At 40.0% G+C, this 27,174-nt stretch overlaps 1 protein-coding gene across 1 annotated transcript in view; it reads right to left on the bottom strand.

Moving 5' to 3' along the window:
* Positions 1 to 8,042: 8,042 nt before the first annotated feature.
* DDX1 (DEAD-box helicase 1) overlaps positions 8,043 to 27,174 on the bottom strand; it is a 39,925-nt gene continuing 20,793 nt past the window's right edge. Inside the window, 16 exon segments of the mRNA XM_049784881.1 lie at positions 8,043 to 8,353; positions 8,355 to 8,370; positions 8,993 to 9,113; positions 9,813 to 9,908; positions 11,302 to 11,344; positions 11,435 to 11,507; positions 11,781 to 11,853; positions 13,023 to 13,114; positions 14,273 to 14,387; positions 14,389 to 14,420; positions 16,487 to 16,538; positions 17,895 to 17,978; positions 17,980 to 18,018; positions 18,020 to 18,085; positions 22,059 to 22,148; positions 24,134 to 24,232. Of these exon segments, the coding sequence (XP_049640838.1) occupies positions 8,242 to 8,353; positions 8,355 to 8,370; positions 8,993 to 9,113; positions 9,813 to 9,908; positions 11,302 to 11,344; positions 11,435 to 11,507; positions 11,781 to 11,853; positions 13,023 to 13,114; positions 14,273 to 14,387; positions 14,389 to 14,420; positions 16,487 to 16,538; positions 17,895 to 17,978; positions 17,980 to 18,018; positions 18,020 to 18,085; positions 22,059 to 22,148; positions 24,134 to 24,232 (1,203 nt within the window). The 3' untranslated portion in view covers positions 8,043 to 8,241.

Here is a 27,174-nt window from a genome sequence, read left to right as displayed (position 1 = left end):
TGTTATCATCTGTGGAAGACAGAGTGCAGAGACCGGGTTCAGTATGACTTGAGGAACAAGGTAAACAGGGATAGGAAATCAGAGACCAGATTTTTAGAAGGCCTTGTGTGCCCCTGTTCATCTGGACTTAATTAAGGCAATAAAGGTCCATTGAAGTTCTTGAATGGGAGTTGACATGGATTAATTATAAATTCAAGATGGTAGAAGCAAATGAGTTCCTGTTGTAACTTTAAATTCTATCAGAAAAGCCTGTTCTTCAAGTGACTTGAGTCTTCTACTTCTACCCTCAAGACGGTCATCTTGGAAGAAGAGTAGAAATAGAAAGCAAAAGACAGTTCATCTAGCTGTTCATTTTCCCAGTCAGGTGTCTCTTAAGTGACAATTCATGAAGTCACTTGGCTAGCTGGGAGATTCCGGAAGAATGTCCCGTGGACATCATTCTGGCTATTCAAATGAGTAGCCATGAGCGAGGTTCTGCAGAGACTAGGCTCATTGTCTGTGCTGTCTGTCTAAGCCCCCACATCCTGCCCTCACCCCACCCATACCCACCCACAGACAACAAAGTCAATAGGCGATCATTCCACACAACCCCACCACACTCTCAAAGAGCAATGCCTTAATTCCTAAGATCAGTGGATAAGTGGCAGGAAGATGAGTGGGCGTTAACATGATACCCCAACTCTCTTCATTCAGCACTGGGCCTTGGAGACAAGCAGAATCAAAGAAAACGACTGAGGAAAAGCATTCTGCTTTCTGGTGAGATGGTAATGAGGATGGAAATTAGCATAAATGCAATTTTGACATGTGTGGAAGTTCTTTGTACAGAGAACTCCCAAATGTGGGACCCAGGAGAAAATGGGTGCAGTTCGCCTATAAACGCTTTGTGAGAGCAGAAACCACTGGAGCAAACTGTACGGGGCCAAACATGGGGGGGGGGGGGATTATCATGCACATTCCTCAGCCTTCAGAATCTAGAAAAAAAGACCACAGACTCTGACAGATGTAATGGGAAATAATTCCTTTGATTCTGTGATTTGCTTAGCAGAAACAGAAAGGAAAAAAAAAAAAAAAAAAGAAAAAGAAAAGAAAAAATGTCAGGTAATCCTTAAGTGACCCCAAGTGGTAAAAATATATCAGTCTAAGTGGTGCTTGGTGCGTATTCATAAGTGTGACATTGGCGCCACCTGGTGCACTCCATTGGGAAGGATAAACACCAAATCCACCAGAGCAGATAGCACCTCCTAAAGCATTTGAGTTTCTTGGTAGGGGCAAACAGTGGGTGTTAAGCTGTAAGCCAACAGTGGGTAAATGACTAATAATGTTAGACCAGTATATTTTTATTAATATCACTAGAACATCAATATTTTAAATGAACTGTATTTGTAGCTTCAAGTTGCTAGTCTCCCAAACCAAACAAAATAGTTGTGTGGTAACTAAGTCAATTCTTTCTCAAATCTATCCAAGAATTTCTGGGAGCCCTTGATAACTCTTACTGATAATAAACCTGATTGTCACCTCTCTGAGCTAGGTTTAAGCAGCTGTTTTGGGAGTTTTCTTGATATTTAACAAGAAAATCCAGTTGTAAACCATTCCCGTACCTTCTGACCTCACTTTATTTAAACAACAAAAAGCCCCTTTCCACCGCTACCTCCTCCTTAATACTTAGGTCATACTCACACCCCAAGTTGCTCATGATGGGTAGCAAACATTTTAGGAAAAATCACAATCTGATCCAAAGAAAATTAAAACTCAGTGTCATAAATTGGTCTCTCTCTCAACTGGCCGCATCCCAATAGATCACCTCTCTCCCAACTTCAACTAAAGTTTGGCAATTCCTTCTGTAATTAGGATTTTCCATGCTTACTCACTTCCTGCAATCCTACCCCACCATAAAACACTGCAAAGTTCTGACCATCCAACTATTAACCTATGGCTGCCTCTTCTATGTCCTATTTGGGCAGCAGCAAATGTTTATCCTTTGACTGGGATTTCATTTAAGGAAATACACTAACAGCCAATCAGAACCTTTTCTGATGAACAGGATGAACAAACTGGGGGACAAGACAACCAGAGAGACAATATTGGGTTTCCAGAAACCAAACAATGGGAGGGTGATGGGGAGTGGGATTTAAAAATAAAATTAAAAAAAAATGCCAAGAAAAATAAAGTATATATGAGTTTTAGGGAAAAAAATTTTTTCCTTAAGACCCCAATGTGACTATTTAGAGCATAATTACAATTACTTGGCTATAAAGCTTGTTTTAAAAATTATCTCAGTTCCTCAAACCTGATATATGGTACCATTTTTAATCAAAGCTTTCTCTACAATAACATCTACTATGTAGTAGGATTCAATTCCAAACTATAAAGTCAGAACAAATGTAAGCAAACTGAACATCATGACATTTTTTTTCCCATTTGCCTCCCAGAGGATCCTCAATGAGCAGCCGGGGTGTAGGACCACTATTTAAGGGAGGAGCCACAGTGCAACGTGTTTAGAATGGCACTAGATTGGCTGTGACATAATGACACTAGTACTTAGGTGTCTTGTCTCTCACATTTCCTTTCCAAATCACCTAGAGTCTTAAGATGAAAGAGTATAGTGAGGATGAGCCATTTCTGTTTCCAGATATCAGCTCTAGGTCCACAATCACCTGCAGATTCTATTGAAAAGCAGATTCCAAGGTCCATCCTGAGACCCTTTGCCTGTGATCTGGCCAACAAGCAAAAAGATCTCTAGGACCATATCCAGGCTTGATTTTAGGTTCTTCCCAATTCCCCTCAACACTCCTGACCAGCAAGAAAGCAATCTGTCAGAAAAACTAAGGTTTTAGATTTTAAAACTGAGGGTAAAATTGAATGGAAAACAACAGCAAAAATTCCTCTTCCCTCCTCCCTCCAAAGGAATCCTCTATCAATTCCTTTGGAGTAGCAAAATAATATCCCTCCCTTTCCTTCCCGTTCCACATTTTTTCCCTTCTAACAAATATTTCCCCCCACCTCACCCCCACCTCCACATAAGGTCACTTGGAAAAAATCCCTGGTCATACATTCAAATGGTCAGCATCAGAGGGAAATGATAAGGCTGCTAAATAAGGGAAATGAACCCAGGTCTCATTTTATATTTACTACACAGTTTTCATATTTCACACATCTCATTCAAACTGCAATAAAGTTCAAAGTTCCCTTTTAAGTCAAAAGAATAAGGTGAGAAACATGACTAAGTGTTTTTGTCCATTTCAATTTGGCTAGAAGCCAACTGTTTTATTTCTCAATTATAGCCATAGGCACTTCCTTTAAAAAAAAAAAGGAAATGAAGAAAAGGGTAGAACCTTATTTTTTACAGAGTCTGAGCTCATGAGTTCAGTACAAAGAAGGGGGCTGTCAGGAGGGGCTGAGGGCATGGAGGTGGAACAGGAGCTATTTGTGAAGAAGCTGCATGTTAAGAGAAAAAAATCACAATGCCCCACTCACCACCTGTTCATGCATGGCCTTGAGTTTTTGGTATAAACAAAAAGTGATTGTGGCCATAATGAGGGAAGTTTGTAAAATAAATTAAACATTATTCTTTTATGTTTTAAGGGCCACACAAGGCTGTGCTCAGGACTTACTGCTGGGCCTGTGTTCAGGGATCAATCTTGGCAGACTCAGGGGACTGACTATACATAGTCCCAGGGACTGTAACTGGGTCCACTGCACGAAAGGCCCAGTGCTCTACCAGCTATATTACCTCGCCAAACTCTGAATCCTTCTTACATTATTAATCAACAGCAACCAGTACAACCCTTTCTAAAAGCAATCAGGCAATGACTCTGAAAAGTGGACCGAAAATTCACTTGTTTTAATTTAATAACCGAATGCCTAAGAACCCAGTCAGAAGAAATGATCCAAAAATGATTAAAAAAAAAAGATATTCATAGCATTTAGGATGTGTGTGATGTAGGGAAAGGGTAAACAGACAAAATACTAAGAAATATAGTCTGAGTGCCTCTCGACTGCACAGCTGAAAACTTTGTGTAATCTTGAATGATGAGAAGCATCTTTGCTGTTTTAAGAAACCACAACTTAGGGACCTAGATAGCATGGAGGTAGGCATTTGCCTTTTATGCAGAAGGTCGGTAGTTGGAATTCCTGCATCTCATTAGGTCCCCTGAGCCTGCCAGGAGCGATTTCTGAGCATAGAGCCAGGAGTAACCCCTGAGCACTGCCGGGTGTGACCCAAAGAAAAACAAAAACAAACAAAAGAAACCACAGCTTAGAGTCTAAGTCCTGAGCAGTCAAGAGTGCAATGCCTACATACACCAAGGTACAAAGGAGTGCCATGACCATGTTAGTAACCCACAATGTACTTTGTTAAGTCATATAAGACTATTTCTAGGGCCGGAGTGGTGTCGCAAGCGATAAGGTGTCGGCCTTGCCCGCGCTAACCTAGGACGGACCACGGTTCGATCCCCTGGTGTCCTATATGGCCCCCCAAAGCAAGGAGTGATTTCTGAGTGCATTGCCGGGAGTAACCCGTGAGCGTTACTGGGTATGACCTCCAAAAAAACAAAAACAAAAAACAAACAAAAAAAGACTATCTCTAGTAAAAGTCTGAACTATAGATTAAAAAAAAAATCACACTAAAAATGTGAGCAGTGCTAAACGCAGTGCAAACATCATGGACCACAGTTTTGGCAGGCACTTTCTTGGGGAGTAGGAGCTGGATTACTCTCATCTCAACTTCCTCCATTTCTATCTTTAATAGGAACAGATGTATGAAGAATGAGGTACAGAAGCGTCTTGGCCATCTTACAACTGACATCAGCCATTAGACTCTCTTCTTCTGAGGAAACATCCCAGACAATAAAAGCACATGGCCCTTTTATTTGGTTTTCTATGTTCCTTCAAATGGGTCAGTTATGGACAGAGAAGAGATTCAAAGTCTCTTCCAGACAAGCAACGTATGAACGTATAAACTGTTAGAGAAGCTCCTATTGTAAGAACCACAAAAAAATCCTTGAAAAGAAAACCAGTTTAGATGCTATGAAAGTAGAACTCTGGCATGAAGTCAGAAGACAATTTCGAAGAGAAAAAAAGCAGAGAATGTGAGACAAGCGAGGAAATCAAGAAAAATCTATTTGTTTTTAAGATAAAGCTTGGCATTTCTGGAGACAGGAGAGAAGAACCTAAGTCTAAGGTCTGAAGGTACTTACACTGACTTATGCTAAAGAAGAAGAAGTTTCCAATCAGCCACACTAACATCTGATGCGACAAGTTCACTTTTCCTGGACCTTCACTAGGGTGAGGCCTAAGTTCCCCGTGTTCCACTAAATAAGCGTAAGATACTGGTCAAGCAGTACCAAAACTTGGAAAGTTCTTGCGTAAGGTCATCAGGGTGCCCTGCAAGGGACTGCCAGTCCGAGTTTGACACTTTTCTAATGATGGCATTGCTCAATGCCACCTCTAATTGTCAACATGGAGAGTGGGGGACATGAGGAGGATAAGGAAAGCCAGCTTGAGAAGTTGGACTTGCAGCCAAACCACTCTGCCCAGACTCTGGGAAAGTCTCCAGTTAATGAATGATTTAGCAGCAACTGAGGCTCGGAAGGTTCCATTTCTGAAAGGAAGAGGGTTGTCAATATATCTCTTGAAAAAGAAAATAATGGCTGCCGATATCTGCCTGGTAGCCTGGCTGATAACTGTGGTATTCTCAGAAAGGTGAGGTGAAGGTGATGATAACCCTTTCTCTCTTTCTGTGCAAATGACAGCAGCTAAATGCTACCTCCTGTATCCTCCAATAGATAAGCCCAGCTTCACAACTTAACCTTATCAAACTTCCAAGCCACCAACTCTCTCCTCTCTCTCTCTTCTCTCTCTCTCTCTCTCTCTCTCTCTCTCTCTCTCTCTCTCTCTCTCTCTCTCTCTCTCTCTCTCTCTCTCACACACACACACACACACACACACACATGTTCATCAAGGAGTAAGTGAGTAAGTTGAGGCACTTTACCAGATTAAAGAAAATTAAAGAAGACAAACAAACTCAATACAACCAGGACTGGGTCCCAGTCTAGGAAAGATAAAGCTTAGTGGGGACAATTAGTTTATTTAAATATGAACTGCAAATTTTGTAGCAGCAATTTAAACAATGTCAAATGTTCTGAATTTTACTATTGTATTGTGATTATCTGAGTGTTTGTCCTTAAAGTTTATATTGAAGATAAAAACATTTCAGAGTTATAAATCTTAAAAAAAAAAAAATGTAGCATCTTTCATATCTGTAACCAGCCTTTACCAATCCATTTTCCTTAGGCTTTAATGCAGATATCTGAGATGGCCACCTGGAAGCAGAGGACTGGGTCAGGGGAAAGTAAGATATGGGCAGAATAGGGGCAGGCAGTCCAGACTACAGGCAAACCCCTGCTGGTCTGGTGACATGGAACCTCCTCTTTTACAACTGTTACCTGCATGATTCTAGCTAGACTTTCACCTGGAGATAAAAAAAAACCTCCCAGTCTCCTGGCTCTATCCAGTATGCTTCTCGTGCCAAGTTCCCACTTGCTCTGAGACTCATCTTGAAAAAAAAAAACTAGTAAGGACTGGAGAGATTAGCATGGAAGGGGTTAAGGGCATTTGCCTTGCATGCAGAATAACGGTGGTTCAAATCCCCAGCATCCCATATGGTCCCTTGAGCCTGCCAGGGAGTGATTTCTGAGCATAAAGCCAGAAGTAATTCCTGAGCGCTACCCGGGCGAGGACCCAAAAACCAAAAAAAAAAAAAAAATAAAAATTCTAGTAACGCAAGGAATACCAAACCTAGCTCAAGTTTCTAGCAACTAGGCCTAGAGAACGTACATTCCCCTCCATTGTTCTTGTATCTCTAAAACAAACAAGTTCAACAACCAATTTTCTGGCTGATCCAATATTTAAGTACTTTTTCTGCATTATAATCAATTTTAAAAAATCTCTTCTAAAAACCAGATTAATGTGCGTGTGCTGAACACTGCAAAAGGTTGTCATTTGCCACTGATTATGGAGTTTGGTTACAGTAATTCCAAGAATTCCAAAGCTGTTAGTTAGATCTTAAGTAAAATAAATGATCTCAATTATTTCCCACAATCTACAATCTAAGTTTACTAGGTTATGACTTAGTGGTATTTCCATTGTAAGAGTTTCATTCCAGATTGTGTTTGGAAGAAAATATCTGAGCTAAAGCCTTACACTCATCATACTTCTAGAAACAAAGGAGCTGGTGCTCTTAAGGATCTCCAGGCAAGAATAATGTTCCTAAAGGAAGTACTTTATAAGGCGAAAAGATCAAAAAGCACAAAAGAATAATATACATAGGTACATAATTATATTTTCCCTTTTCCTTCTGGTAGCTGAGGCAAGAGGATTTAGAAAAAATACACTCCAAAGAACTGCATTAAACTGAAAGGCCTAGGGACAAGCAGAATAGTCTTTATATTTTTATAAACGGCTATCACCTGTGGGAAGAATATTTAAAAAAAAGAAGCTAAACCTGCATATACATCTTCCACTATCCCCCTGATAAGTCAGGACATACAACCTTTATTAGCTCCCTAAAGGACAACTCCAAACTTCAAGCCCACCAGGTTGTCTTTTGACCCTGGGCAACATCCCCTGCGCTTTCAGGTAAAGGACACTTCACTAGGGGCCGGAGCAAAAGTAGAGCAGGTAAGGAGCTTGGACTTGCATGTAATCAACCCAGTTTCGATCCCGGACATTCACATGGTCCCTTCCCAGTACTGTCAGGAGTAATTCCTAAATCACAAGTAACCCCTTGAGAATCACTGGATGTGATCCAAAAACTGAAAAAAAAAAAGTAATAATAATAATTTTTTTTTAAATAAAAATTCTTCCCTTGTTTCAGGAACACAAATAAAACATGACCATTTCAAGACAGCCCACTCAGAACAGTGCCTGTGAAGATACTCCAAGAGCACCACAGAGGACCTCGGCCAAACACACACGCCCAGAAACTTCATTTCATAAACCTGCAGTTTCTTAATTCTAAAAGAAGACGCAAACCTTCATGGAAATTACAGTCATCGAATTTATTCTTTTCATTAGGCTGCCATTTTATGAAGAATTCCTAAGACCGATGTTTCCTGACATGCAAGAGTTAGCTTTAATAGGCTGGTTACTATAAATACTGCTGCTTGGAAGCAGTACAACTGTTTTAGAGTTTTTAAGACTACAGACCTTTATTATTCAAATCTTATTCAGTGTACGCGCAAATCAAAAGGTTCTGAACAGCTGGTTAGGAAGGTAGCCAAGATGCAGGAACGATGTCTGTGCCTCCTTTTCAAGGGCAGCCAGCTCCTGAACGGTGGGTGCCAAGATATCACATGGCCTTATAGTTTCCACCTGCATCACACACAAATTACAAAGTAACACAAATGACAGGCTTGAAAATAACTTGTCATCACTACTTTTGCTCAATGTATATCACTTTAAACACGGCTTCGAGCTATAAAAATGTACTATGGGGCATAGTTTTTTCTCCAAAACTGAGTTTTAAAGAATCCTCTGATCATAAGAAGATGATTAGGCCTCCACTAACAACCGGTTCCCTTCCTACCTACTACCCCTCCCTTTCCTCTTCCTTGGTTTGGAAACCACTAATTTAGTCCCAACTTTAAATAAGAAACAAAACTCAGGAATGAGCTCAGGGCATTCCAGGCAAAGGAACTAATAGTATGCCAGGTTACCACTTGAATGAAGCTACAGGCGTCTTGATTCTTTGCTCAAAATTATTATCTAGTTCTCTAGTAATTCCATAAGTGGTAACACTTCTCACAGGACACTGGTACCTGGAGAAAAATCAAGACTGCAGTCCTTGATTTATGGTCCCACGACACATGATAATATTGTCATTAGGCAAAGTATTATGAGTTATAGTAAGGAGAGAATGATTAGTATACTAAAAATAAACATAACACAAATAAAACCACTCTTCTCAAACAGAAAATAGACATTCCAAACTTACCACCAATAGCCCTTTTCTGGCCATAGGTAACTTTCCCATCAAATTCATCGACTGGAACCTTTATATCTGGTTCTACCTGAGAAATGGTACAGTTCAGGTGTTCTTCAATCTCAGATAGCAACTATGAAACAGAAAGGGAAGGGGAACATTTTTCAAGTTAAAACTTCATCTTGAGAGTTGCCTTAGAAAACATCAAATAAAACCAGGAATACCCGGCACAAATGAAAATAAGATTTTGCTTTGTTTGGGGTGGGTGTCACACCCTTTCATGTTCAGGGCTATTCCTGCCTCTGCACTCAGTTTTCACTCCTGATTAAACTCAGGGGAACCTCTGAGTACCAGGGATTGAATTCCAGGTAGGCCACACTGTATATGCCAAGCACCCCCACTTGCTGTTCTATCACTCCAGCCCCCAAAGTAAGATTTCTTTTCTTTTTTTTTTTTGGGTGGGGGGTCACACCCAGTGGTGCTTAAGGGGGTTATTTCTGGCTCTGCACTCAGAAACCGCTCCTGGCAGGGCTCAGGAGAGTATATTGGGAATGCCGTGATTCGAACCACTGTTCTGTTCTGGGTGAACTGTGTGCAAAGCAAATGCTCTACCCGCTGTGCTATATCTCTGACCCCCCAAAATAAGATTTCTAAGGGCATTAATTAGTTAAGCTCAGAAGTCAGAATTTACAGACTACAGTTAAATTCTAGTATAGCCAGGTATTCCCCACCTTTCCTTCATAACTGGCAAATAAATTAAAAACCGAGATGACACCTCTACAGACAACAGCAGCCCATTTTACAGACTTAAGAAGTTTTGGGAGGTGTTTACCTGCATCTCATTGTACCAAATGGTACAACCACCTTCTTCCTTGAGTCTTGTGTTATAACACCCTTTTCCACGGTTGCTACATACATGGTACCAGACCTGAATTAAAGAAGGGGAAAAATATTAGTGAATAAACACTAAAGCAAGCTAAATACTTGAGTTTTGATGTTTTTTTTAAAAAAAAAAAAAAAACTGACGAAAGGGCACACCCAGCAGTGCTCAGGAGTTACTTACTTCTGATTCTGCACTTAGGAATCACTCCTGGTGCTCAGGGAACCATGGAGATGAGGGGATTGAACCCATGTAGGGTCACATGCAAGGAAGGTGCTCTAGCCACTATAATAAAATCATTCTGGTCCCCATTTACTATCATCAAGGACCAAGAAAAACAGACTGATAGTTCATTAGCTATATTTTTGAAAGACTTTGGAGGAAATATGGGGAGTGTTCCCCTAAGTGTTCAGGTGGTCCCAGACTAGCACGTTTTCAGGGGAGCTTAGGGGGCCTGGAAACTACACCTGGTGGTGCCCTGGGGCCATATGAGCTGGGGACTGAACTTGCGCTGGTGTCTTGTACTCACAAAGCACAATAAGCTCTCTTAGAATAATCAGTTTTCCTAAAACAGGTGCAGTTATAGACAGAAATTTCTCAGATTAAAAACAAGCAGAAAAAGGTAATTACCAAAGAATACTGTATCAAGACTAGTATCCCCAAAAATAAAGTTCAAATGTTTTAAGAATCATGGCAAAAATTAAAAGGCCACATAAACTAATTGAGGTATATTGCAATTTTTCTTTTTTCTTTTTTTTTTTGTTTTCTTCGGACCACACCCATTTTGATGCTCAGGGGTTACTCCCTGGCTAAGCGCTCAGAAAATTGCCCCTGGCTTGGGAGGACCATATGGGACACCAGGGAATCGAACCACAGTCCTTCCTTGGCAGCACTTACCTCTAGTGCCATCTCACCAGCCCCATATATTCGCAATTTTTCTACAAGACCTTCAATATTATCAGTCAGTTTCTCTCCCCCTCCACTGACTTCCCCACCATGGTATAAAAAAATCTTTAGTAGACTGCCAGAGAGGAGCCCAACACTTTTGGTGCCAAGAAGTACATCAGAATTATTAAGAAAAAATTCAATTTGGGGTTTTTCTCTTTTAAATTCTAATTCATTCTATTACTTATTTACATATTGTGTTTGAGACCTATACAGAGCTGTTGCTCAAAGGTTTCTCATGATAGTGCTCAGGGAACACTCAATGTTGAAGATTGAGGCCTGACTTCCACTACCTATACAACATGGGCTTCCAGCTGTCTTCCTCGGTCCCTGTCCTCCTATTGATCGACTCAATGAGTATACAGGGAAAAAAAATGTCAATGAAGTCTTCTGTATTCCATATGTAATTAAGTATAATGGGAAAGCCAAACTGTCTTTATTTCCCAACATCTAAGATGACAACAAAAGCAATGACACAATACAGCAATAAGATTACCTTCTCTTTTTCTGTTGCCACCAGGGAAATGGCCAGACCCATCCTGAAAAATTATATAAGTGTTTATTACATGTTACTCTCCAAGTACAGAAGTTTAAAGTTGGGGCGGGGGAGGGGATAACTATAGCAATACCTTTCTGCTCTTCCTACTCTGCCAATTCTGTGTACATAGTTTTGCTTTTCATCAGGCAAGGTGACATTTATAACTGCAAATAAAAATAATCATTACCAATTACCTTTAGCTTCTAAAAATCTTAAACACAGTATGATTGATCTTCCAAATACTTTAAACATGTAAGATAACTTACTTTAAATTAACTGTTTTGTTAGTTTGATGTTTAGGTCATACCCAGTAGTGCTCAGAGGTTATTCCTGGCTCTGTGCTCAGAAATCGCTCCTGGCAGGCACAGGGGACCATATGGGGTGCCCGGATTCAAACCTTAACATCTATACAATTCAAACATTTAGTTTCTAGTTACCATAAGGAACACCATGGATATCAATTCCTCTGGCAGCTACATCTGTACAAATCAAGAACCTCACATCTCCTTTCTAAAAAAGAACAGAAAGAAGGAATTTGTTACTCTGTGCACTACAAATATATACAACTACTTCCTTCCCACTAGATGAGATCTCTTTGGCAACTTACATGTTCTCAGATTAGAGGTCTAGGACAGATATTTATAATTTTTTGAACTTTAAAGTTATGATCACTGAAATATTTAACGGCGATTAAACCAGTCTAGACTTTTTTTCTTACATCAATGATACTAAACTATGCCTAAGTTTATTTTTTATGGTTTTTGGACCATACCTAGCAATGCTCAGGGCTTACTGTTGGCTCTGTGCTCAGGATCACTCCTGGCAGTGCTCAGGGAATAACATAAGGTACCAGAGACTGAACTCCGGGTCCACTGTGTGCAAAGCAAATGTCCTACCCAGTCTATTATCCCTCTGGCCCCTAACGTCTGGGCCTGATTTAATCTCTAGGAATCCTTATTGATAACTCAAAAGGGGAAAAGTCCTAGAAAAATATAAAATCAGAGGCACGATTTTATCCTTGTATTAAATTCAAAACACCAGAAATTGCACCTGAGGTTTCACTTTTTTTGTGTGTCGGAGGACAAAATCCTCAAGAGAAGCTTACAGGTAGTGGGCCTGGGTGCTCATCAAGGAAATACAATAGCCTCCAGCCACCATCTAGGGCAGTAAACTAGAGGTCTGGAGGAGCAAAGGGCTCCCTGAGTTCTGTTCAGCACAAATACCCTGAACAGAGAAGTGTGGGCACACACACACACACTAGGAACAGATCTCGGGATTTCTTAAACAGTGTTTTCTAGGTATGTGCTTTCCCTGAGTCACACCCTAGCCTTTCAGAGCAAGGTTATAACATCCACCACCACTCCCATCCAATATGGAAACATAAGCCAAGACTCCCAAGTAGAGTTACTGACACCATGTCTTTTCATGTATCACAAGAAAACTCAATTTTCTTACATTGGAAATTCTTGTTATGGTAGTGATGAGAATAGAGAATATGTAACTTTCTATTTGGCTTAAATACAACGAAGCCCTGGCATGAGGAGATATCAGCAGTGCAGAAATACTTTGACATTTCTAGAAACCAGTTCCTTTACTAATATTAGCTGAAGCTAATTAAACTAGATACACCTCTGCTCTGAAGGGGTATTAAGAGAATGCAGTTAACCGAACATGAGTACCTTAAATCTTTCCAAGTTTTGCTTTCTCTCTTGGGGCTTTCTGTCACCATGGAGACAAACACATGAGAACTGGTGCCCTTTTCTATCAGGTCCTGGTGAAGAGAACATTAAGCAGTTAATGATGGAAAACATTTACACCCAGAAAAATAAACACACCATCAAAAAATAAACTCAAAAAGTAAACTACCAGATGACAACAGTATCATATAACTATGTAGAAATCTATATCTCAACTTGTCAGGCTAGCTACACAAGTTTTGCCATAGGCTAAAACACCACTGGAAACTACTGGTCTTTAAAGAATATACAAAGCAGTGAGCCAACTAAAATTAATAAGAAAAATTTGTGTGTACATAAGGAGCCTCACTTGCCCCCATGTAAAGTGAAGAACCCTTAAGTCAGACACAATAAATTCAGTCAGAGTCAATAAATTCTCTTTTATTTTCAAGTCAAAAATAAAAGCACAGGGCCAAAGAGATAACACAGCGGTAGGGCGTTTGCCTTGCTTGCAGAAGGACAGTGGCTCGAATCCTGGCATCCCATATGGTCCCCCCAGGCCTGCCAGGAATGATTTCTGAGTGTAGAGCCAGGAGTACCCCCTAAGTGCTGCCAGGTGTGACCCCCAACACCTCCCCAAAAGCCCCCCAAAAAAAACAAAACAAAAAGCAAAGTTAAGAACTAAAAAGGTGACAAAAGAGAATATTCTTAGAGAAACTAAAACTGAAACAACTAGATTTTATCCAGTTTAATTTTATGCATTTAAAATGTATAATTCTAGGCATTTTAACAGAACATTTCAATCTACCAAAGCCCACATGCAGATTTTTTTTTTCCACCAGCCAGTAAGTTATAACCAACCTGCTTTTCCTTTTTACACCTATTCTGCCTTAATCATTTTTAGGTGACAGGTTTTTCTTTAGTTATAGGCTTAGAAGACAAGCATTTTATTATTTAATGATTACATTAAAAAATTAACATTAATCAGCACATCGCCCTGTTCCTAAATGCCCTTAGGGCCTTAGAATACTGAGATTCTTTACCTTCACTGTAATGAAAACTGCCTGTGTGGAAAATTCTTGCAATCTTTTTCTAAGACTTACCATATGCTCAAGAACTGGATGAGCAGATATTTACCAAGTACCATTATTGCTTTATATTCTGTGCAGGTACTCTTAAACTACATTAACATGAAATTAAATCTCTTAAATGAGGAAAGAAAACACAATTTATTTCAAGTGAGGAAACATTACCTCCTCCTTGTTGCATAAAATACTGCTCCAAGTTATCACAGTCAATTTTGGTTCTACAAAAAATAATTGCTTGATCCATCTTGTGTTCCTTGATTGCCCGAACAGCATACTCCCCCCTTCAGGATTTTAATAGCTTCAGACCACATCTCTTGAATACAGGAACAAAAATAGAGAAAGATTTCGATGGGAATTTGTCGTGAGCATATATAATTACTTGCAAACTTGCTGCACAACTAAAACATGATGCTCTAATACAAGAATATGTTTAAGAACAAGGAGTGACAGGAACAAATGGTAAAATCAGCCATTCACTCAATTTTGTTTATACCATGTTTTTAATATCAACCTGTGGAGTAAAAAAAGTAACTATAACCATACTTCAATCAGAACACACACACACACACACACACACACACACACACACACAGAAATAAAACAAACCATCACGAAAATCTGCTCTTCTTTTTCATGAAATGCAAATCATATTCCACCTAGCATTTTTCACTAAAAGTTCAATACATTTACTCAATTATTTAACCTCATTTAAAATAACCAATGTAATTTCTAAATCAATCTAAATACCAGAAACCCTACTTAACCCTATGGGATAAAAAACCTTAACACTGCAAATGGTAACTTTTTACTCATATCTTTATATAAAGCTGAGAAACAATCACTAATGCAAAATTTTAACTCTGTAATAATGTTGTTTTTTTTTTTTTAATTTTTGGGCCACACCCAATGACACTCGGGGGTTACTCCTGGCTCTGCGCTCAGAAATCACTCCTGGCTCGGGGTACCATATGGGATGCCTGGGATCAAAACTGGTCCTTCCTGGTCAGCCATGTGCTAGGCAAACACCTTAATGCTGCGCCATTGTTCCAGCCCCTACTCTGCAATAATTATTAAAGCATATCTCTAAGGTATTTCTGGCACCTCTAATAGTAGTGCAAAGCGAAACTTTGACAAAGAAAGTCTGTCATCACAACAAAAAAAATTTTTTTTATGAAATACAGTCTCAAAACAGTATCATAATGCATTCTTTTAGCTTGGTAATATCTCTGCTTCTCTCCAATCATCAAGCTGCCTGAGATTGCATCCTGTCAATCTGGGAATGAACATAAAACCAAGTTCACAGAACTTCTCTTCCGGGACTTCAGATAATTCAGTTTAGCTGCTTGTCAACAATCTATCAACGAGCTCAACTGTAAACTATACAAAGTCTATCTTGCAAACAGACGCAAGTTATCTTAGCTTTGCACACACCCTTCCAAAGCTCTTCACTGAACTGGTAATACTTAACTGGTAATACTTATCAATTAAAAGAGATATAAAGTTCTGAAGAAAATTAGCTGTTATAGTTGCAGAGTACTTAATACAAATACTTAAATAGTTTAAAAAAAAAAAAAGGAGTAAGTTTTGGGGCTGGAGCAATGGCACAGCAATAAAGGCATTTGCCTTGCGCCTGGCTGACCTGGAAGGACCAGTTTTGATCCCAGGCATCCCATATGGTCCCCCAAGCCTGCCAAGAGCGATTTCTGAGCACAGAGCCAGTAGTAAACCCTGAGCACTGCAGAGTATGGCCCCCAAACAAAAAACAAACCAAAGAAAGGGTAAGTTTTATATATATTTCCATAAATAAACTCTCCAGTTGTTATCTTTGGCTATGCATACAAATAAAAAGATCATTTTTGTTGAACATGTCAGAGGTAACACTGGGACACAGGCGATGTTCACAACACACTGGTGGTGGTGGTGGTGGTGGTGTGTTGCTATTTTGTACAGTTTAACATATTTTAACAACCTAAAATAAAATTTCAAAGAATCCATTAAAAAAAAACCAATTCTTTAATTTTTGAATAGTTGTAGGCAAGTTATTTTCCTGTTACCCCTAATATGACAAATTAGTCCTAGGACTTCTTCTGAAATCTAGAGACAATAGTAAATATGTCACCTGAGAAATCTAGTTTTCTAGGATTTATCAGAGAATTCTATGGATTCCAGGGAGACTAGTATGTTTGGTCCACCACACTCCTCTCAAGTGGCTGGTATCAATTTTTAATTAATTTATTATTTCAGTTGCTATTATTTTCAAATTTTTCCTATATGACTAAGTAATTTCTAACCTATCACAAAAAACCAAAACAAATATACATTCATTAAAACTGAATTTATTTTCATAATCTTTTAACTCATTTTATTACTCTAACTCACCTGGACTGTTAGCACCAGGTCTTGTATTATCTTTTGCATGTACTTCATCAGTCTATGACAAGAAAAAAAATAACAAAGAGATATGGAGGGTTAGTAATAAATTAGATCAGGTGCCTTTTTTTTTTAAAATAGAGAACTGTACCGACTTTTAGACTGCACTTCAGACATACATCTTTACAATCTGGAGCAAAACCATTTTCAGAATCAAAAAAATCATAATTGTGATCTAAGGTTAATCGTGTGTGTGTGTGTGCCATTTTCAGAGACAAAAAAATCATAACTGTGATCTAAGGTTAATCGTGTGTGTGTGTGTGTGTGTGTGTGTGTGTGTGTGTGTGTGTGTGTGTGTGTGTGTGTGTCACACCAGGCAGCATTTAGGGCAAAATCATTTTCAGAGTCAAAAAAATCATAATTGTGATCTAAAGTTAATCGTGTGTGTGTGTGTGTGTGTGTGTGTGTGTGTGTGTGTGTGTGTGTGTGGTGTGGTGTGACACCCAGCAGCATTTAGGGATTACTCCTGGCTCTGCACTCAGAAATCACTCCTGGCAGGCTCGAGGGTACCATATGGGATGCCGGGATTCGAACTACTGCCCTGCTGCATGGAAGGCAAATGCCCTACCTCCATACTATCTCTCCAGCCCCTAAGGTTAATAAATTTTAAATGTATGGTAAAATAACTTATTTTAGTGCACAAAGGTGATTTTTAAGATAGTAGGTGTTTACATTAAGCCAAACATTGTAAAATAAAACCAGATACCAGGGGAAAATAAGAATAAGATTTATATGTCAAACTGATTTGTAAAAAAAAGGGAAAAGAGGACATTAGAATACTAAAATAAGTGGAAATCACTGATACATAGGTAATCCCCTTTATTTATATAAGTTATCTGAAGAAAGATGATCAGAAATTCAACTTTCTACAGAAAGAAAAATGAGTAATTAGTTCAATATTTGGTTCATATTTTTTGTTTTAATTTTAACTACTCGCTGGAATCTGGTGGTGTTGTCAGGGATCAAATCTGCTACTGACCCAAGCTCCATCCCTGTGGCATAACAGCTTTAAAGACCCGAGCAACCACAGGTCATGGTAGGCCTTTTCTTTCCTTAGGAACAGTAGCTGCTAACAGTCGCTGCTCTAAGCATCACTACAGGCTCCGAGTTAAGCTACTTTTATCAATATTTTATGGGGGTTGGAAAGGGTCAGGCATTTGCCTTACACGTGGCCAATCTGGCTTCAAACTCTGGTATAACAGCTGATCCCTCACACCTGCTGAGACTGCTACACTCAGCAATCTGAGTACAGAGCCAGGAGTAAGCCAGAGCATTGCTGGGTGTGGCCCCAAACCAAAAGGAAAGAAAAAAAAAACAACTTACACCTAGATAAATATGGACAATTTAAAGTGCTTACTCTAATGTGGTTTTTCCCAAGTGTTTCCCAATGCCGGTCAGTTTTGGGGTTCACAGGGACAACAACATGGTGTACAGTATCCGGGGACAGAATCTTCTCCTTTTAAGTCAACCCACGTGGGAAAAATGCATTATCTTCTCTGACAGCTTCTTCACATCAAAAGAATGCAAAGTAGCAGAGCAAACAATCACCTACGAAGAGAAAAATCAAAATTTAGATAAAAACTTTTATTTTAGAAGTCAACCTCAGGGATATGACATGAAGTATGAAGCCCACTACATTCAGAAGATACAGATGAATGAAGTACTCGGTGTAGGATTGATTATATATGCCTTTAGCTAGGCTAATTCTCAGAACCTGTCTCCTCACAAGCTATTTCTCTCATTTCTACAGGAACTAAGCAAGATAAAAAGATTTCTTAAGATCCAAAAACACAAATTACTATTCATGCCTCTCTGAAAAGTCACTGCCCCTCAAATTTTTCCTGAGAGTGAGAAAAAACAAAAGTATTGACTAAATAATTACTAAGGAAACTCTTTTTCAACAGTTTGAGATAGTTTTTCCTTCAAAAAGAAAGCATGGGGGCCGGCGAGATGGCACTAGAGCTAAGGTGCCTGCCTTGCGAGCGCTAGCCAAGGAAAGATTGCGCGGTTTGATCCCCTGGCATCCCATATGGTCCCCCCCAAGCCAGGGGCAATTTCTGAGTGCTTAGCCAGGAGTAACCCTGAGCATCAAATGGGTGTGGCCCAAAAAAAAAAAAAAAAGCATGACTCAGTCTCGATATAGAAATTCCAAATGCTCTGTAGAAAAAACAAATCTGGTCTAGCAGGAAGAGGTTTGGCAGGCCCACGCCATGCCGGAGGCCTGCTTGGCCAGGCCTAGGGGGGGTGGGGGTGCGGGATTTGGGTAACCCCAGCACCCCTCTGCCGCCTTGCTCCAGATCTCCAGGGCTTCCCCGGGCCACACCCCTGGGCAAGCCGGTGAGTTGGGTCCCTTGGTGGAGTTTGAAGGTACCCTAGGCCTTCCCCCACTATCCATGCGGCTCCTTAGGGAGGGTCTGGGTGGGGCTCTGAACTTCTGTTCTCCCAGCTTCTTGAAGGATCTCTCCTTCCTGGGAGCCGGGAGTCTAGCAGGAAGAGGTTTGGCAGGCCCACACCATGCCGGAGGCCTGCTTGGCCAGGCCTAGGGAGGGGGGGGTGCGGGATTTGGGTAACCCCAGCACCCCTCTGCCGCCTTGCTCCAGATCTCCAGGGCTTCCCCGGGCCACACCCCTGGGCAAGCCGGTGAGTTGGGTCCCTTGGTGGAGTTTGAAGGTACCCTAGGCCTTCCCCCACTATCCATGCGGCTCCTTAGGGAGGGTCTGGGTGGGGCTCTGAACTTCTGTTCTCCCAGCTTCTTGAAGGATCTCTCCTTCCTGGGAGCCGTTAGTCTAGCAGGGAAGGAGGTTTGGCAGGGCCCACGCCATGCCGGAGGCCTGCTTGGCCAGGCCTAGGGGGGGAGTGCGGGATTTGGGTAACCCCAGCACCCCTCTGCCGCCTTGCTCCAGATCTCCAGGGCTTCCCCGGGCCACACCCCTGGCAAGCCGGTGAGTTGGGTCCCTTGGGTGGAGTTTGAAGGTACCCTAGGGCCTTCCCCCACTATCCATGCGGCTCCTTAGGGAGGGTCTGGGTGGGGCTCTGAACTTCTGTTCTCCCAGCTTCTTGAAGGATCTCTCCTTCCTGGGAGCCGGGAGTCTAGCAGGAAGAGGTTTGGCAGGCCCACGCCATGCCGGAGGCCTGCTTGGCCAGGCCTAGAGGGGTGGGGGTGCGGGATTTGGGTAACCCCAGCACCCCTCTGCCGCCTTGCTCCAGATCTCCAGGGCTTCCCCGGGCCACACCCCTGGGCAAGCCCGGTGAGTTGGGTCCCTTGGTGGAGTTGAAGGTACCCTAGGGCTGGCACTGGTAATCTCTGTCCAGTCTACATTTTCAAAATGCACAAGAAACATTAATAGTACTCTCACAAGAAACATTAATAGTACTCACTATCATTGAATTATGTTTTTATGTATGCAGAATGTCCATTTTGTACTCTGCCCTTTTGCATACCCCTTCATAAGTTCATATTTCTCTTTAACTTCTTTAACTCCTATCATCATTACTCCTTTTTTACCCTTTCTAACTTAAGTACTGTTGAGTCCTAATTCACAGACCAAAGTGGTTCCCTAGAGTTAACACCCACCCAACTATTTTAAAAGGCATAAAAAGGGACACATATCTTTTCAACATTTTATGGGTGTTTTTCTTTTGACGGCTATAACTTTTGCTAAATACTTTTCTTATACAGTGATGATCCCCCCCCCCCATGTTTTTTATCTTCTCTTTATGAACTGCTCAATATGGAATTTGGTGTGAAAGAATCCTCAGTTTAATACTTATGTTTGAACCAAGTCATGGGTCTTGTTGGAAATGTTCTTATGCCCCCATATATCTGATAGCACCACGTGGCTTTATATCTTGTTTGCGTAGGCACAATAACATAGGAAAATACTATACATACCAATAAGTTCTTATCTAATAGAAATGGGAACTCACAAATCTTGTAGTGCAATGAGACCTTACACCCTGAACATTGACATAAAGACCTGGCACAGGCCCTCAGAAGAATGGGCATTCTCCATTTACCCCCTTGATCTACAGAAGACATTTACAAAACATCCAAGGTTGTATATAACATCACCCGGAGGCATTCCTGTACCAGGGGACGACCCTACAGCTGCTCAGACATCGATCTACTCAAAAGAGACATCCCTTAAACACTGAGAAGACAACAAGAACAATGACCTGTTTACTGGACAGGGCTTGCTGTATTGCCCCTTATGGTGAGGTTTGTCTATAACATCACCTGGAAGCAATCCTCTACCACGGAAGACCCTACCACTGCTCAGACATCGTCCTGCTCAAAAGAGACTTCCCTTAACACTGAGAAGCCTTAACAACAACAACCTGCTTACAGGACAGGGCTTCCTGCATTCCCCTTTCATGGTGAGGTGAAACGAAAAGGCACTCCACATCATGACTTCAATGTAGGACATGCAGATTCCAGAATCTTTAATACAGAAACATGAGACCAACAACAGAGACTGTGTGATAAGTGTGTTGGCGCTACGGACAATGTCTTGGAGCGAACGATAACTTTCCTGAGGCCTAGAGCTGGTCTTATGCCAGGAAACTTCAGGGGTAGGATCTCTTTGTATTTAGGCCAAGGCTATTCCTTTCCATGCCTCTCATATTTTGGTGGGCCTATGCAAACAACAATTGCCACTCTAACACCGTTTTTACTGTGCTCCTTTGACTCTAATCCTTAAAACACACCCACTTAAAATTTGAGGTTAACTTAAGCTAATATGCATGTACATGGAAATGTAAAAAATACTATGCCTCTAATGTTTAAGGAGTTATGTAAGTTTGATGGCTTTAGATTGCCTTGTGTGCTGTTAAGAAATATTATAATGTGCTACAATCTGGGGACTTGAGGGAAAAAGTAATTGCACATGGATTCTGTTTTATTTATCTTAACTTTCTTTGGTGAAAATTCAAAGTTAAGATATCAGCAAGGGGACTTCTTCTGATAATTATGTTATGGGTGATTGTCCTTCCACTGTAACTTTACCTTATCCTCTTTCTTTGCATCTTTTGTTGTCATAATTCATAATAAAAAATTATAAAAAAAAAAAAAGAAAAAACAAATCTGAGAATTTTTTACTCTCAGTCTCCTGAAATACCTAAGAATTTTTTCAAGTTTCCCTTTCTTAATATCTTTCCTTCTTCTTCTTTGGTACAACATGATTATTTTTAATGAAATTTATTTAGAAAGAGAAAGAGAGAAATGTGTGTCCTGAGGGAAAACACAGGGCTTCCCAAAGAGTGGGAATGAGCAAGCGAAGAAATAGAAAAGCAAGCGAGGGACGTGCTAAGAGAGAATATGGGCTTGAAGAGCGAGCCTCCCTCTCCATGTCTAAGGCAGCTTCTAAAAACAGCTTCTATGTACTTAATCTCGAGTAATGAATATTTATATAGTAGCTAACCGAGTCAAAGACACTAAAACAAACTCTACGTGTAAAACAAAAATAAACATGAAAATAAAAGGCATCTATACATATTTTAAGATGTGTCAGTCACTATATACCTGAAGCCTTTTCCCATCTGAAGTGATCTGAGGGATCTGGTTGTGCATCCTGTTAATAAAATCAGAGTAACCCTGGGAAAGAAGGCCATCCTGCAAGAGAAGAGGATGTTTTGAGAAGAGGAAGAGCCAAGTTTTGTTTGTTTGTTTTTGTAAAAATCATTCTTTACTAAATGTTAATGTAAGGCATAAAATTAATTCATACACATACATATCCTCATTTGTTTGTTTTTTAATTGGGGAAGGCCACACCTGGCAGTGCTCAGGGTTTACTCCTGGCTCTGAGCTCAGAAATTAATCCTGGCCGGCTCAGGGGACCATAAAGGATGCCGGGGATGGACACTGGGTAGTCTGTGTGCAAGGCAAATACCCTACTTGCTGTGCTATCGTTCCCCCCACCAAGTCCCCATATTTTAAAATATTTTTTCTATTGGACAAAGACAATTGTTACAAATGAGTTACAAATGTAACTCATCTTTATATAAGTAAAAAGCTGGAAATCAACGATTCCAAAGCAGAACTCTAATTACTCTAAAATGATTGTGTTAATGGCTCTATCCACATACCCTTAACCATACTTTTAATTAAAAAATATCCAAAGTGGGCCCGGAGAGATAGCACAGTGGCGTTTGCCTTGCAAGCAGCCGATCCAGAACCAAAGGTGGTTGGTTCGAATCCCGGTGTCCCATATGGTCCCCCGTGCCTGCCAGGAGCTATTTCTGAGCAGACAGTCAGGAGTAACCCCTGAGCACTGCTGGGTGTGGCCCAAAAACCAAAAAAAAAAAATATATATATATATATCCAAAGTGGTAAAAACTTTGGGTTAGTTCAACAAAGTTAGTTCCACTTAACTTTGAAAACAATTTGGAAGTGTGTACCAAAAGCTTCAAATATGGACCAGAGCAATAGTATAGTGGCTACTGGCTTGCTTGCAGATGACCCAGGTTTAATTCCTGGCATCCGTATGGTCTTCCCCCAAGACCACCAAGAGTGATTCCTGAGTGCAGCACAACGAATAATCCTTGAGCATGCTGGAAGTGACCAAAAAAGACAAACAGGAGGCTGGAGTGATAGTACAGCGGTAGGGTATTTGCCTTGCAAGCTGCCAACCTGGGATGGATTCAGGTTCAATTCCCGGCATCTCATATGGTTCCCCCACCTCACACCGAGCCTGCCAGGAGTGTTTTCTGACTACAGAGCCATAGTATGTAACTCCTGAACACTACTGGGTGTGGCCCAAAAAAACAAAACAAACAAAAAAAAATTCAAATACAATTATGTGCTATCATATACAATTTCTCTTTTATAACTATGATAATCAAAAAAATCATGAAGATAGCTATTTGGAATAAAAAAATAAAGTTACTGGGCCCGGAGAGATAGCACAGCGCCTTGCAAGCAGCTGATCCAGGACCAAAGATGGTTGGTTCGAATCCCGGTGTCCCATATGGTCCCCCGTGCCTATAAGAAGCTATTTCTGAGCAGACAGCCAGGGAGTAACCCCTGAGCACCGCCGGGTGTGGCCAAAAAAAAAATAAAATAAAATAAAATAAAATAAAGTTACGGGGCCGGGAAGGTGGCGCTAGAGGTAAGGTGTTTGCCTTGCAAGTGCTAGCCAAGGAAGGACCGCAGTTCAATCCCCTGGCATCCCATATGGTCCCCCCAAGTCAGGGGTGATTTCTGAGCGCATATCCAGGAATAACCCCTGAGCATCAAACGGGTGTGGCCCAAAAACCAAAAAAAAAAATAAATAAATAAATAAAAACAAAAATAAAGTTACATATCTTGTTAATAAGAATGGTTAAAATCAGATAATTAGCCATGTAATAGATCATTAAGTCTTTAAAATTTGTCCACAAATGACACTAAGATGAATTTTTTCCAAATTTCTATCTTGACTTCAACTACAGATAATATTTACACAAATAAAAGAAACACATATAAACAGACCAAATTGATAAGAACTAGGTCTTAGAATCATGAGGGAGATATATCTTTTTCTTTATCATTAAAAAAACAGTACCTCCAAATACATAAGCAAACATTTTAAAAAAAGCATGACCAACATTTCAACGTACAGCTTCATCCAGGACGAGGAATCTAACTTGAGATAAGTTCAGTTTTCCAGTCGACACCAAGTCATCTAGTCTTCCTGGTGTGCCAACTACTATATCTACCTAAAATAAATTAAAAAAAGCACTTAATGAAAATTGAAAAGTTAGGTGGATCTCCTAATCATCAAATAGCAACATATAATGGACAGCAGACAGTCCAAGGGTTAAGGCGCATGCCTCGCAAGTGGCCATTTTGGATCTAACCCTTGCACTGCATATGGCACCACTAGGAATAAGCTCTGTGCATAACCAGGCTGTGCCCCCAAAACCATATGTAATTCAGATGCAATGAATTTATAAGTACTCTGAAGTTAAACCAAGACTCAAAACCCAACCTCTAGTTTCAACTGGATTATTTTTTAAGTGGATAATACCAATTTCTTTTGCTTTGCAAGCCGGCTGCAATGATTAACATGATATGTAGAGTGCTAGTTACTTATTATGCCAGGTGCTCAAGAAATGAGGGTTCTAATTAATAATAATTAGAATCTGATTAATCAGAAAAAACAGAAATACCAAATGCTTATAATAAGGTACCATGTTAATGTTTAATAAATACACAATCATGTTATCCTTATCCAAAGGTAAACAATATTATTCCTATTTTTTAACTGTGGAATACTAAAGTCTGAAATACTGAAGACAGAGCTTAGATGATACAACTAGGATATATCCAAATCAGGACCGGGACTTAAAAGTCCAAACATAAAAATGGGTCTAATTCAAATAAGTTTTCTTATTTTATTATAAAAATGTTCAAAAATACATAAAGGGAAGAGTAAAATGATTTTATTGTCAGTACAAATAAACACTTTGAACCCATGGGCATATATAGTGTTTAATCAAGACAATGGGGTAGAGTGACCAGGGACATGGAACTTAGAGGAAGTATTACCTATGAGCTGTAGAATCTTGTATAAAAGTTTTTCGTTAATTTGTAAAAATGGGGAAAAGTGCTATCCCAGAGGAAGGAGAAATGTGAGAAGAAAATGTATGTAGAGCATGTAACAGAATGCTGGTCCATTTCTAGGCTATTTCACTGACTAAAAAGTAGCCAACAATGAATTCTACACATCCTAGAATTTAAACTATTAAAACTTCTATTCTTTATCAACAAGTATGAAAATAATTCTTATCTTCTTTTTTTACAGCTTTCTCCATCCTAAACTAAAAAATGCAACTTCCGCTAAATAAATCCATTACTCCAGAATCCTTACTTCAAAATCTCAACCCCTGAGCAGTAGAATACCATGTTGAACATAGCTTGAATTGGATCCTGTATAAAGCAATTTATAGTCCCGTGAAGGAAAGGGGAGACATCTTTGAAACTACTATCTAAATTGTATACTAATAACTCTAAGCAAGTTTCAGTAAAAAAAAATTTATAGTAAAAAAACAAAACCAAAAATCTGTTCAGTATACTGAGGATCTATTATGAGATGTGTATGTCAGTTACAAAACATTTCTGGTTTATGGCATCACTTCATTACTCTAGGAATCTAATCCATCAGGAGTTTCCTCCCCACCTTTATTCTAGCATGAACATAGGAATATAGCCAAGAGTTAACTTAAAGGGATAATGTACATGCTTTGTCTATCAGCTCTTCAGGATTGATCCTTATCACTGCATGGTCCTCTGAGTAGCTCCAGGAGTGACCCTGAACACTCAGAGAAAAGTAGCCCCTGAGCACCACCAGGTGTGACCTCAAATACCAAGTAAGCAAAGAAGAAACACAATAAAAGGTCAGGCTAATGGGATCAGTTCAAAAGAAATATGTATATGACTTGATTATATACATACACATACAGACACACACACACACGTTCCTAATACTAAAACTTAAAGTAAATAAAAACATTAAATAGGGGCCAGAGTGATAGTACTGAGGGTAAGGAGCTTGTCCTCTATGTGATGGACCCAGGTCCAAACCATACACTACATGATTTCCAAAGTACCACCAGAGGTTACTCATGAGTACGGAAGAAATAAGCCCTGATGTAGCACAGGTATATAGCCCAGGCATAGTCCCAAACTCTTGCCCCCACCCAGAATTAAATTTAATTTAAAAATTAAATTAAATCAAATATTTCAAACTTTTTTTTGGTTATTAGGCCACACCTGGTGACGCTCAGGGATTACTCCTGATGTGCGCTCAGAAATCACTCCTGGCTTGGGGGACTATATGGAACACTGGGAATCAAACCCAGGTCCGTCCTGGGTCAGCCATGTGCAAGGCAAACACCCTACCGCTGTGCTAATGCTCTGGCCCCTAAATATTTCAAACTTCTTACTATAAGCTCTAGTATAAATGAAAACTAAGGCTAGCAGAAGTAAACAAAGAGAGGGGTCTGGGATTGTAAAACACATGTCCTAAATTCAATCTACAGTTGCATGGTATTCCAAGCACACCCATGTGGCATCAAAAACAACAGTATGTAAGAATATACAATGAAAAAGGTAAGAATAGAAAAAGAACATAAAAAAAAAGAACATGAGATCCTTAGAATAGAATTAAAAATTAAACCCTAAGAAAGCTACAAATGGCAGGCCTTCACTTTCTCATTTACTTCTGCCAGTACCCAAATTTTATAAATGATTGACATAAAATTCCCTGAAAGCTCCATAGCTGAAAAATATGAGTTTAGAAACTTTATATAACTTAGGCAGAAAAGATGATTTGGATTTTTTTTGGAGAGCCAAGAATGAGAATGCATATACTAAATCTCTCTTACAATTGCTAAAATCCAACCTGTTGACAAAGAACATATCCGAACAATCTGACTACCTAGAAGAGTATTAACAAGACTAACTCTTCACTCTTGGTACGTCATACCAGGTCAAAGTGAAATCATTCACAATAAGCATTTGTTCAACAGGGTTACTGCATAAAAGTGAGATGCACAATTAAGAATTTACCAATGGGGGCCAGAGAGATAGCATGGAGGTAAGGTTGTTTGCCCTTTCATGCAGGTCATCGGTTTGAATGCCGGCATCCCATATGGTC

The sequence above is a fragment of the Suncus etruscus genome, chromosome 12 (assembly GCF_024139225.1).
Source record: "Suncus etruscus isolate mSunEtr1 chromosome 12, mSunEtr1.pri.cur, whole genome shotgun sequence".
In the NCBI taxonomy this organism is placed as follows: domain Eukaryota; kingdom Metazoa; phylum Chordata; class Mammalia; order Eulipotyphla; family Soricidae; genus Suncus; species Suncus etruscus.
This window is presented reverse-complemented; position numbering and strand designations above follow the sequence as displayed.